This window comes from Strix aluco, chromosome 2 (assembly GCF_031877795.1).
Source record: "Strix aluco isolate bStrAlu1 chromosome 2, bStrAlu1.hap1, whole genome shotgun sequence".
NCBI classification, from domain to species: domain Eukaryota; kingdom Metazoa; phylum Chordata; class Aves; order Strigiformes; family Strigidae; genus Strix; species Strix aluco.
In genome coordinates this window covers 35,973,306-35,986,318 of record NC_133932.1, presented here as the reverse complement: position 1 = coordinate 35,986,318, position 13,013 = coordinate 35,973,306, and the positions used below count along the sequence as shown (strand labels likewise).

Here is a 13,013-nt window from a genome sequence, read left to right as displayed (position 1 = left end):
GCCTGAAAGGCTGGGTAACCTCAGAGAAATGTGTAACAGATGTGGGAAATTAGTATGACAAAATATTAAAACATTTTGCAGTGATTTACAGCGTTATTACAGATCTGTCATAATTTTGAAAGTCAAATCTTCAGAAATGGGGTGGTATTAGAGCACACAGTGAATCAGGTTCTAAATTTAGATGGGGCTGTTCCCTAATACAGTAAATACAGATTTAATCATTTGAAATAACATTTTTTCCTTAGGTATACATGGCTGTAGGTATATATTCAGTACCACGGGTATCAGCATAGCTTATCTTTCTAAACTGCAATGCCATCAATTTAAGTTTCAATTTCTAAATTTTACAGTTTTGTAACTTTCAAATGTAGCGTAGCTTAGTTATTGGAAATGAAGGTCAGTTCTTCTGAATACATGCCCGACAGAGCAAAGAACTCGTATCTTTGATGATGTCTTTAACACAAGACATTTATGTCCTAAAATATAGCACGTTACTTAAGATATATTTAAATTAGTTTCTGAGGGTTTGCTGTCTTTGTAGAAGTTCTTTTTCTTGCAAATTTGTGTTCCTTGACTGCACCAGTTGCATGTGGGTGCCCAACTATAGTCGTTTCATTCCGATTTCCACCTAACTTTTGAACCCACTTGCCATTTCTACCACTAGACAGAGCTCCTCCAGCGTTTCAAAGAACCAGGCAGTCAGGTGGAGGAGAGAGATGCTCCTGGGCTCCCACTGTGCCAGGTCAGGTGCTGGCAGGCACCAGAGCATCTCCCGATGGAGAGGCCACGGAAGTGCTCAGTCTGCGAAGAAGCTTTGATCAGAACATGCTCCAAACCCAACCAACCTCCAGACCAATCCCTTTCCTCTGCTCTGGTGCTTACAAATCTGCTGGTTATCATTTAAAAAGGAACTCTGAAGGCTGTTTTTTCTATCAGAGGTTATGCTAATTCAAAGCATGCCTATCATACTAACTATTCAGGATTCTTTTCAGGAAAGGCCATAAATCAGTTTGTTATGTGCACCATGGCAGCACTGCCCATGCTAAATCCTGGCCCTCGGGATGGGATCAAGTAATAGATTTACTGAAGTAATCACTTCTGGAGGCAGCCAAGCTGCACTTCAATCTAATGAATGTTCACATTAGCTTCCACATGATGTTGACATAAATCTGTTTGGTTTGTACTGGAAAAGTCTACTCCAATCATATATCACTTGTCAGATTTTATTTTTTTTAATTATTTTTTAGAAATATCCCTTGTAATTTAAAATACAAAATTTCTACCATGAAACTATATAGCATTTCTAATTTACTGAGGGAAGTTTAACAAGTTGCTTGCTTTCAGAATTTATCTCCCTAGTAGAGTCTAAAACAATACATTCACAAATAAAACACCACCAGAGCCACTACTGCCATATGTCCTCTAAATACTGTGTAACTTCAATCAAACAAAACAGACAATGCCCAACAGATCAGGGTGCCCGAGTACGTGGGTACATACCTGAAGAGAATGTAGGATTTTAAGAGTGCTGAGTAACCACAACGCTGTATCAGTGAGCAGGGTCCAAAGACAAGACAACAATCCAAACTGGGACATGTGAAGCTGGGTATTGTCCATTCAGATACAAGTGCTATGAACAGCTAACCTTGTGAAGAGATCTATAGACGATGAAAACTGGCCTCCAAGACCAGAACTTTGTCCAGATGACAGTTTCCTTCACTGTCAGCTCCGAAATGAAGTCTTTGCAGAACAAAAATGAATGCTGAAGAATTTCCATTGTAAAATATCATTGCTCTTCCTTCTCTTTTTTCATTATTTGAGATTAAAAAGCTAAACACATTCCTATACTAACATGAGACAGGAGTTTGAATTATATTCTGCATTTAAGTGTTTTAAGTAATACTGAGTGGCATATATAACCTAAATTTTCTTGACACATCTTTAGGCTGAGAGGAACACCCCAGCATTCAAAGTCAGGACATTGCCTACATGTTGGGTTATACTGCTGTAAGAGATGGGTTCAGTTAAAATTATCTATGGACATAAATGAATTCTCAAGAGTTCTTGTCATCTTCATTATTTATATAGGAAAACACTTAAATGGAAAATATAAGGAAACAACATGTTAAGTTATGTCTATTCTCTTCATCTTTTTAGGTAAACTGACCTCAAACTCTCTAGGCATGCCTGTGGTGCAGTTTTGAAAACCAAATGCACTGCACTACACAGCACTGGAACCATCATGGATACAACAGTCTGGCCCACACTATAGTTATCAGCGTTGCAGGGGATCCAGATAGAAATGACCTGGTTGTAATCGCCTTCAAAAAGGTTTAGAGCAGACCGGTCTCCTTACCCATACCTTCAGATCACTGGATTTCCAAAGCAAAGCTCTGCCTAACAGCTGGCCTGCTACAGCCTTTGAAAGTGATTGTTAACCAGCACACTGGGATGTCTGTAGCTTCTCCTTCAGAAAGTCCCAGAGGCCCTGCACATTGTTTATACCCAGCTGAGGCAGCAGCAGGTACAGCTCCTACTCCCAGAGTTTTGCCACTGCTGCCTGACTGTGTCCTGCATAAGCTACAGCATCCCCAAGAACCTGCCTCCACTGAGCTCTCACAATTGTGAATCCAATTTCTTTATTGTCCCATGTCACCAGAGCTACTGCATTGGCAGGTATTTTTTTTTGCCTAATAAATTCCAAAGTAAAAGTGGTAGTGACACACTGTAAAAAGAAAAACTGTAAATCACACGTGAAAGTTTTATACAGTAGAACAGATCATTATTATTTCATCCCTTTCCTAACCCTTAAACTTTACACAATAACCACTCAGCAAGCATGCCAGAAGCTGAAAGCAACAAAATACTTCACATACAGCGGACATGGGAGATAAGCAGGGAGGTAACTTTAAAAAAAAAAAAAAACATAAAAAGGAAATTTGTTTGAACAATGCAAGCCCTGTCCAAAGATCCAGCCTGCCGCACACACTGTACAGCCTGTCCTCTGATTCTGCTCTCAGCGAACAGCCCTGCCCTAGCAGTCTGCCCCAGGCAGTCCCAGCTCTCTTCCTGGGACACAGTCCTCCCACCAGTGTCACTGGGGCATGTGCTTCTCCTGCACAAGCTTCTTCCCGGCCCTGACTGGTCCTGTGAACAGCCAGTGCTTTCTGCCTCCTGTTTCCACCTCCTGCAGCTGAGGTTGTATCCATCCACGCAGCTGATTCTTCTTCCTCAAGTACCACACCACAGCTGCAAAGCCTGTGAAAAGATCTGTCCTCTGTTCTTCTGGTATGAACAGAAAGAAGAAACTGTCTGTATTATAATCAATTTCACCACGAGAAATGACATTTCTGATGATGACTACTTAGCCATCATCTTCCACTTTGCTTCCTTACCCTGCAACGTGGTAAGGAGGTTTAACAAAGCTTGATACAAGACTTTGAAATACATCTTTTGTAAAACTTTCAAACTTATAATTTGTTTGGCTTGAATGTAAAAAAAACCCCAGATCCTCAGTTAGATATTTAAGAATGAGCTTTATGGAGCAAAGGGGATACTTAGAAACTAATCTGTATTTAACAATGGATACTATCCAGCTACAGTAAAGAGAGCTAGGACTTTGCACAAACCATAGGAAAGCTGGGTCAAGGTTTGTTTGGAAAGTTTGTGCGTGCCAACTGGAAGGGCACGCAACTTTTGAAACTTAATGACTCAAGCAGCATTTTGCATATGAAGAACTAGGTACAATTCTCCACTGTTGGATTACATGCCTTAAAATTGTATGCAAATTATTACTAAATTGGAATGGCCATGTTTTATTTTGCTGAGATACCATTAGCACAACTAGAAGAGCATACACAAACCATGGTTCTTTGCTGCACATCAGAACAATAGTCAAGTTACTGTATTAACTGGATGGCTTTTAGAGCTATCATACCATAGGCAGTCTGTCGGTAGTACACAAAATGCATTAAAAACTTTATACAGGTATTTTGTAACTGATCTGTTGCCCTTAAACTAAAGGCCTCAGATCTTTTTCTTCACTGAGAATAGATTAACATGAGAACTTTTGGGCCAGCACTCATCCTGCTCTTCAGTGAGCTCTGGGGCATAACTCATTTGGCAATACTTGCATCTTCTAAAAACAATAGCTACTGTATCCTTAAAAGACCAACAAATAATCACAGCTTTGCTCTGTGCTGATAAGTGATTACCAAAATCACATGTATTATTTATGTCCAACGTCTTTTGATGCAAGGCTTTCCTGAACACAAACCGTACCAGGGGAGCCAATGTCAAATCCAGTCACCTAAGCCCCTTTGGCACCGTCTTGCTAACTCCTGATTAAGAATTAACACGTCTGTTGACAATTTGTCATTACTAATGACAGGTTTATAGTCAATTGTTTCCAGCTCCTTCAGCCTCTCCCAGCACAATGAAGAGGGCCGCAGCCTCCCCCTGCAGAGCACACCCTGCCCTCCACAGAAGACTGAGCAGGGCCCCTGAGCCCCCACCACTGCTTCTGTGCTGGCTGGCATGACCTGCTGGTGGTGAAGAGCTGCAGGGTTAGAGCCTGGGGGTGACCAAACCCCACCCCGGCACTCCAGCCCCCTGCAGCCAGCTGCCCCAGAGCCTGGGGCTGCCTCTGCTGCCACCCAGCTCCACCTCTACAGCTTGAAATGCCCTGGCAACCGTTTAAGATCAGACATTCGAAATGCAATAAACATTTAAAATGTGTAAACAAATTTGGTGTTCTCCATGTCACTGCTTCCTCTTTTTGCTCAGATGACCTGTTTTGGATACCATGATAATTATGTATTTCAGTTCTATCCTGTAATAGTACGTAACACAGTTCATTTTCTCTATGACATGGAGAGCACTTAATCCAGGTTTTTAATAGGGAAACTTCTGTCTGTGCAATAAATGAACTGGAAGTCCTGAGGAATAGTTTGCTGTATCAGTTTTGTAGTTTATTTTCTCTTTATATAGTCCAAACTTCAAACATTCCAGTTACAAACTTAGATGCAGAAAATGAAAGTGTATTTTTAAAAATTATAATTTTTTCGTATCAGAATAAACCCATTGGATGAATACAAATCAGTAATGATTATTGACATACATGTGAATATAAGCCAACTGATTAAGTTCTATTGATGGTATGTCACTGCTAATTTTATTTTCACCTAACTCCATTTTGTACTGATAATAAGGAATCTCTATGCAGCAGTGATTTGGTTCTGGTCTTACTAGCCTCCCCCCCAAACTGGTCAGACTGTGAAACTCAGAACAACCCCCTTCCCCTTTAAGAAACGGTGCACAACCTCAGGATGCAATTATGATCCCTAGAAAGATCTATTGTGCTGAGAAAGCATAAGGCATCTGCTTCCTTATCCCAACTCCATGTCAGAGATCTGTCTCAGGGGAGTGGGAGAAGGGCTGGCAATGATTTAATTAAGAGTAAATTCAGGTAAACAAGGTCAGGCACCTATACATTAGGGCACCACCAAATTAGCCTGTGACATCTGGGTTAGAACACCCACAAATCAGATTCTGGGCTACACAGTCAATGCTGTGAGCAGGCTAGTGGAGACTGTTAAGAAGTGTACTCTAGTGTAGACTTAATCCTAGAGGAGTACCATAACTGTAACCCTTATTGTAATGACAAAGGACCCTGCTGCTGCTGTGGACAGGATGAGACTGCTCTGGCTAAACGCCCTACCAGGGCACAGGCTAATCCACAGTCAGATTACCGCTTGCACGGGTCCACATACATAAGCTCACCAGGTTCGAACAGTTTTGTTACTAAGAAACTGGCCATGAGGACCATCAGCATCAGAAGGCAAAAGGGCCAAATAAACTGGGGTCTCAGCCCCTTCATCTGGTGATTTAGTGGCTTTAGGACCTGCCATGTCTGTTCTTACCCATCCGGGACAGCAGGCATTGAGGAGGATGTGGTCACCTTTTCTTTTCTCATTTAACATCCGGGCTTGAATCCTGGACAAGACCGTGACACCAATTTTGGATACCCCATAGGCAGTATTTGGCCAGCCTTCTTTCTCATGCACACTTTTCTTGGTATCTTCCACAAATTTAGTCATGAGTTCCACTAACTCATCCTCGGTGATAGTGTCACTGCGAAACTTTTCCTGTAGTTCTCGGCTGCAGCCTCCCAGTGCTGAGCTACTTACCATACTAGAGACATTCACCACTCTGCCTGGTGAAGGAAAATAAAGACCGATTACTTTTACACAACTTAAACAAGCCCAGACACCAAAGTGGGCTTGCTCTACAGTTATCCACTACTTAGATGAATGCCTGTAAAATATTTTGTGTAGGCTATTTTGCAGAGTTTCTGGAAGATCACAGTTAACTTAATGTCAAGTGTTTCCAGTGACTTCTATTACAGAGGGTAATTTAAGGTGTGAACCTGCAAAAGCTCTCTATCAAACTTCAGGTATGCTTCCAGGAAATAGCCTGTTACAATCTGTAGGCATATTCATAGTAGTAAGTAGTTTTCTCAGTAATGGCAGCCAGACTCTACTCTCAAAGTTCTGGTGGAAAACATTCTCACTTCTGCAACAGCTAAAGCACCGTGAGAATGTACCTTAAAAGCCAGAATAATACAGAATTCAACAAAAGCCATCTAGTTCTCAACGCACTGATACCATCAGCTTGTTTACAGAATACCTGAAGACTTACAAATCCCAGCATACAAAACTGCAGTAAACAATTTATCTCCCACCACTTCAGTACCAAGGAACAAGTCAGCTGAATAAGTAATTCACTCATTTTCTCCAAAATAATGTTATACTGTTTCCCTCTTTCTTGCTAGTTCACAACCATTCAGGCAATGAACTAGAGCAGTGGTTCTCAACCTGTGGTCCACAGACCCCTGGGGTGGGCTGCGATGTCATCACAGGGGGTCCGCGAAGACTTAAAGCAGGAGTGGAAGAGTGTTGATGCTATTATTTCAAATTTATATGGAATCATTGCAATAAAGATATTATAATCCATAAATGTGTGCATTTACAGATTAATTTATTTCCCCTTCTCTCTAAATTTGAAGACCCTTTATGAGAAAATTGAAATAAATATCTGATGCAGTCTAGTGCTTTAAATCTTGAATTAAGTCTTGGTGGTCCACAGCCACAAAAGTTATTTAAAGGGGATCCGTGGTGAAGGAAAGGTTGAGAACCCCTGAACTAGGGAATCAACATAAGACTTTAGATCTTAAAAGCCACAAAAATTGATCTGTTAATGACTTTAATAAAACACACTTGTCCTTCACCCTCAGTACAAGAGGACTAGATTCCAATTTTGGCACTGTTTACTCTCTCCCTTATTTGCCCCCAAAATTCATTTACTCTGTCCTTTTCTTCCTCCCTAGGGACTAACAGTTCCCAACTTCTCTCTCATCTACTTGACTACTTTTCTCTTAAAACCCTAGATGTATTTAAATGTTAGTATAGACTACATTTCATTTATAGCAGCAAGCTTTATTCAAATATCCATGAAAACTTCTAGTGATCACAAGTCTTGAAAAGAATTGTATTTAAAAAACCCCTTAGATTTGGTGTGGGTATTAAATCCAAATACCCTCCTTTCAAATCATCCATGATATGTCAGTAGCATTCCAGGGCACTTTCAGTGCTTCAGGTTTTGAGAACAGGCACATTCTGCACAGGACAGTCATCCAAGGCGTACAGATTATTTGCATGTTGCTAACACCTCTTTATTATCAATGTATCTATTTTCTTTGACCCTTGTCCATTCTATTTACCCTTTTCTGGTAAAGTGTTTTCTTCCAGCTCCTCCTAACATCACCAAATCACAGTAACTTAATGTACATCTTCAAGTGCTATTTTTAACTATTATCACTAGACACTTGCAAATACACCAAAGGCTGTGATCCATCTAGAGACAGACGAACAGCCTATTGAGGTTTCTTCAGCAGTAACAAGAACAGGTATGTCACATCAAACTCCACTGAAACACTGTTTTTAGGTACTTCCTTATCCTAGTTGTATCATCAAAACATCCTTTCTGAAGCAAGAACAATTTATGTAGGCAGATACCATGGACAGAATGTGGGTAAATTTTCTAAGTCTTCTTGAGGGCACCATGAGAATACCACTTTAATCCGTAATAGAAGAATGTGACCAGCTTGAAAGTAGATTTAAATATACACAGCAGAGACATTTTGAGGGTCAAGAGAGGCCATCTGTTCTCTTACCTACAGTACAGCAAGGTACACACCTCTTGCTATGGGACATCTGAGGCTGGACAGGATTTTCCCATTTAATGAGGATCAAAATTCATATGAAAGTATTTCTCTACTTGTTGTGTCACACTCACCATAAGGCTTCACAAGAGGCAACAATTCTGTGCAAACATTCCTTGTTCCAAAAAAGTTTGTCTTCAGTGTAACCTCTGCTTGGACTGCAAATGGAGTTGTGTCATGAACTTTTCATAAGAGGTGGTAGTGAGGGAGGGAAAAATAAATAAAAAAATATCAGAATAGTACTACTGTTTTAAAGGAAGTTACCAAACTACCAAAACCCAAAAGTTTATCTTACTTATTTTTTCCTTTTATAACTAGCAAACAGGCATATGATCAATCAAAATATATAAGAAAAAAACCCAACATCATTAAGACTCACATTCTTATTAATGAAAAGACTTATCTCTACAATATTACATTAATAATGCGCTAATTATGTTTTCTATATGTTTATGTTTTCTGCTTCTACATCCTGACTCTTATGTTGTCCTGTCTTGGGTTCTTAGCTAGGGCTTGAAATCAGAGCAGTGCTGAACTGCAACAAACACTGTAAAAGTTTCTATAAAGAATGCAGGGATAAGATTTGGTGCAGTCTGAAAAAAAGCAAAACAAAAAACCCCAATTGACCCCAAAACTGATAGATACTTGTGTCATAAATCACCCCTGAACTGACAGATCTGTGCTAACACAAGGAAAAGAGGGGGAATTAGCAGCTAGGAAAGGGAGCTGATGTAGGTAAGCATAAGCAGACCATGGAACTGCACTGTAAAGGTATGATTTCTTTAGACAGAATTGACAGCTTGCCACCACCAAAAGTGGGGTAGGATGTGCCATCAGCTGACAATTTGGCTCAGCAATAAGCCATATGTTATGCATCCTCCACTTTGAGGGGGAAGTAAGAGTTTAAGTAACAGCATTCCTCCTCTTCTGCTACAGGCTCTCCCTCTGCAGTGATGAAGGCCACCTACACAGGTTAGGCAAGTCTTCACTTGTTTCCATAGCCCAGAACTATGTCAGCTCAAAAGAGAAGCAGTAACAGGTCATTTAGTATTTAATGTAGTTGTGTTTTTATTGAAAAACACAGCTTTAGTGACTCACTCATTTATACTCTCAAGCAATGGGCACCGATGACATCAAGTTTTGCAAATCGCTTGCATTTAAATCTGAGACATCAAGCCAGATCATGACCTATTGCAAGAGTTACGACAGTGGGAGAAGAAACTGAAAACCTACACAACTCCAAACTCCCGCTTCCACACACACCTTGCAAGAGAGAAGCTTCCCTACACCCCAAAGCCCGTTCATTTGTCTAACAAGATCTATTACTTGTAACATCTGATATATACATGTTCCCTTGATTTAACAAGCATTACTAGAAGAAATGTTTTCACAGAAGCTCATCTAGAAGGCAACCCACAGGTACATAATAATTTCAAACATGAACAGTTTTTGGTGGACTAAGGACTTTGCTGGACTCTCTGTAGTGCAGCACAAAACCAGAACAATAAATTTAACGGCAAATCTAATCTTTGACAGAGAGCCATAACACATAATACTACAATAAAGAAAGGAAAGCATAAATTCAAGGAGGGTAGCAGAAACCTGGCGAGGCAAGAAGCAAAGTTGGGTGGAAATGCCAATCTCAGAAGCAAGAATTAAAATCCAAAATATGAGATAAACATCATAGCAAGTTCTTACACAGGTGTTAAACCCTCTAGCCTCTGCATTAGATACTTGTACAACAGTTACAGCTGGCTTCTTTACCACATTTCTTAATTGTGTTACCTATTGCTGACTATAAGTTGTCCGCTTGAAAAAAATCTAAGCTAAACATCTGGAAGCAACTTCTGAATAGAAAAATCTATGATGTAGTAAAGGAAGTAACAGAAACTCCACTGCTCATGCTACTTCAGCTGTTTATTTGTTCAGTGGTTTCACCATAATAAATCCAAGATCTCTCACAGATGACCTCTAGCAAATCTTGCTGCAATTTGAGGAGTTTTTATTTCACCTGCTCAGGTACCCACCTTGAGGGAGGCTACAGCTGCTGCACAGTCAGCCACAGGAAACACACACTGCACTTCAGCTGCTGTAGTTGCAGCCCAGTCTTGCTCAAACTCACTGTCACTAGTAGGTTGAGCTAAGGCCCTGATTATGAATTGAAGAAATACTGGTCTGAGCACCTGCAGGCTTTATCATTTATAAGTGTGGACAGAGATACAACCTTTTAACTGTCACTGCAAGGTTTTAACACCTATCTTGAGCACATCCTGAAGCTCAGACAATTATATTAAGAGTTGCCTCCTATTAAGCTGTTCTTGAACACAAGCAATTTTCCTGCAAAGTACCATGCAAAAGATACAGTGATTTGATTTCAGAACACTGTTGCTGCACTACCACTTCACGAGAAGCTTCATCGTCAGCAGCAGGTGAAGTTTGATTCATACTACCTGACAGGCCTCCTTAACTCATGCTGTGAACAGAGGAGTCAGCACAACACTGTGCTTGAACAGCTACATATCCTAACTGGAGATCAGGCACAGAGATTAAAAGAAAACTCCACAAAACCAACAACCCAGAAAATATGAGAAGAACAAGTTTGTATGGCAGGGAAATGAACTAGTAGTCATGCTTGTGATTTGCTCTATCTGGAGCTAACATGATTCTCAACTTGTTTTTATAAACACTACAATGAAAATGCACTTTCTACCTTACAACTGCTGTGTCTTCCTCTCTTCCCCACCTTCCTTCCCACTTGAAGATGAAAGGGTTAAATTCTTGCTCAGCAGAGCAGGATTTAGGTTAACTGTTCTATAGGTAACTGAAGGGCCTGAGAGGGTTTAAAGGTAAGTAAAGATGACAAAATCACCCAGGGCCAAAGGTTCTTTTTCATCAGCTGAAATCCTTGAGCAGGTAATGCATAGAACAATGTATGAGGCTTGCAGAAAAGAGAAAGCAAATCCCCAAGGAACATGGCTGATCTTCACACAGATGATGATCTCCCATGGGCCGGGTGAAACTCAGGGGCACTGAGGCAGTAAACCCAACTCTGCCCACGTGCACTGTGTGCCTAAAATATTTTCATGCTCTCTATGTGATGCAAATACAATACTCCAGGGAAGCATCTTTACATGCACACTTAGCTCAACCAGATGCCATTTCACATTGCCCTCTTGTCATGTTTAAGAGGGTAGACAGCTTGCCCAGCCAAAGAAGCAGCATGTCATTGGCACATAAGTCCCCTACAAGAAGCTCTAAAATCCCTGATTTTATCCTCCTCCACACAGCTTTGTAGCACATAGGACTATGCCAGACAGTCTGCTTCCTACCTTTGAAAGCAATCCCTGCGTTGTTAACCAGCACGTTCAGCCCTCCATATTTCTCCTTTAGGAAGTCACGGAGAGCTCTGATGCTCTGCAGATCATCGATATCCAACTGATGGAAGAGTATGTGCAGCCCTTCCTCCTGGAGCTTTGCCACTGCTTCCCGGCCACGGCTGGGGTCTCGGGCTGTCAGGTACACGTCCCCTGGGAACTGCTTGCACAGAGCCCGCACAATTGCAAAACCAATCCCTTTGTTGGACCCGGTCACCACAGCCACCTGCACGTTGGACATTGTCCTCTCTGAATGTATGCTAAAGTGACAGTAACTGCAAACACCAAATGAGAGAATTTCACACTCAGATGGACAAAGACAGCTATCTGAAAATGAATTAAAGTGTTTTTTCTTTAAAATCCTATTTAGAATTTACTCTGAATTATGTAAACTACATGAAAGTGCACACTAACTGTAACTTAATAAAGTAGCATTAAGTATTTGCAGAGAAATACATGTTTGGTGTTAATGTTTTGAAGAAAGTCCAAACAGCGATTGGGGTAAAAAAACCACAAAACCAAAAGAAAGCTAGTCAATGACTAATCTCTTTAGTACTAAATTAACTTTTGATGGGATTAAGCTCTTCTGCACAAACACTTTACAGGAATACCACTTTCTTCTTCTGAGGATATTCAACTGGTTCAGTTCAAGCACTGATGCAGTCAAAGTTGGAAAAACTCAGGCTCAAAAAAAGGGGAGGAGCAGCTTGATCGTCAAGTGTCAGGCAGGAGAACCAATTCTAGCGTTTTTAGAGGAAAACAGCAGACCATAGATTGACCACAATGCTTCTTCTGTTTAACACACCAGTCAGCTCTAGACAAAAAACCTGCTTGCTGTTTTTTTTCGCAAACATAGCATATTTAAAGGTGTACTTCCCCCATAAAAGCAAATTTAACTGCCACTACCCTTCCAAATTAGTTTGTAACCACGAGCAGGCATCTAGCGAGGATGAAATCCTACCAAGCTCCCAAAGGCCTGCCCAGCTACTGACCGACTTCACCAGGGCCAGGAGCCGAGGCGCCACCCCGCTGCAACCCGGCACACGTTACTACCACCTCCCCAGAGCCGGTTCTTCTCTTTAACGGGGACGTGAAGCAAACGACGAAGCCCGACGCCTCAGGGGACACCCCACTCCCCGCGGGACCATCCCGGCCGTGACGCGCCCCTCGCCACAGGGCAGGCCCGGCAGGGCAGCCGGCGCTCCCTCACCCACCCACTTCCAGCACGACGAACCTTTCCCGCTCGCTCCCCAGCGCTGCGCGGCGATGAGAGGACGAGCCGCCACCGGCCGCAGGCGATCACGCACAGTAGAGGGGCGGGAGACGCAAACGCTCCTAAAATGGCGGCGGGGGAGCCC

The 13,013-nt window shown here is 41.6% G+C and overlaps 1 protein-coding gene across 2 annotated transcripts; it reads right to left on the bottom strand.

The window, feature by feature from the left end:
* Positions 1 to 4,945: 4,945 nt before the first annotated feature.
* LOC141919211 (carbonyl reductase [NADPH] 1-like) lies at positions 4,946 to 13,006 on the bottom strand. 2 transcript variants are annotated; one of them, XM_074814328.1, is made up of 4 exons: positions 12,890 to 13,006; positions 11,611 to 11,930; positions 8,356 to 8,463; positions 4,946 to 6,214 (listed from the first exon to the last, which is right to left on the bottom strand). In XM_074814328.1, the coding sequence occupies exons 2-4, from the start codon at positions 11,894 to 11,896 to the stop codon at positions 5,778 to 5,780; spliced, it is 831 nt and encodes a 276-aa protein (XP_074670429.1). In that variant the 5' UTR covers positions 11,897 to 11,930; positions 12,890 to 13,006; the 3' UTR covers positions 4,946 to 5,777. The 2 variants fall into 2 exon arrangements, with proteins under 2 accessions (XP_074670429.1, XP_074670430.1); XM_074814329.1 differs by having other exon boundaries at positions 12,874 to 13,000.
* Between the last annotated feature and the right edge of the window lie 7 nt (positions 13,007 to 13,013).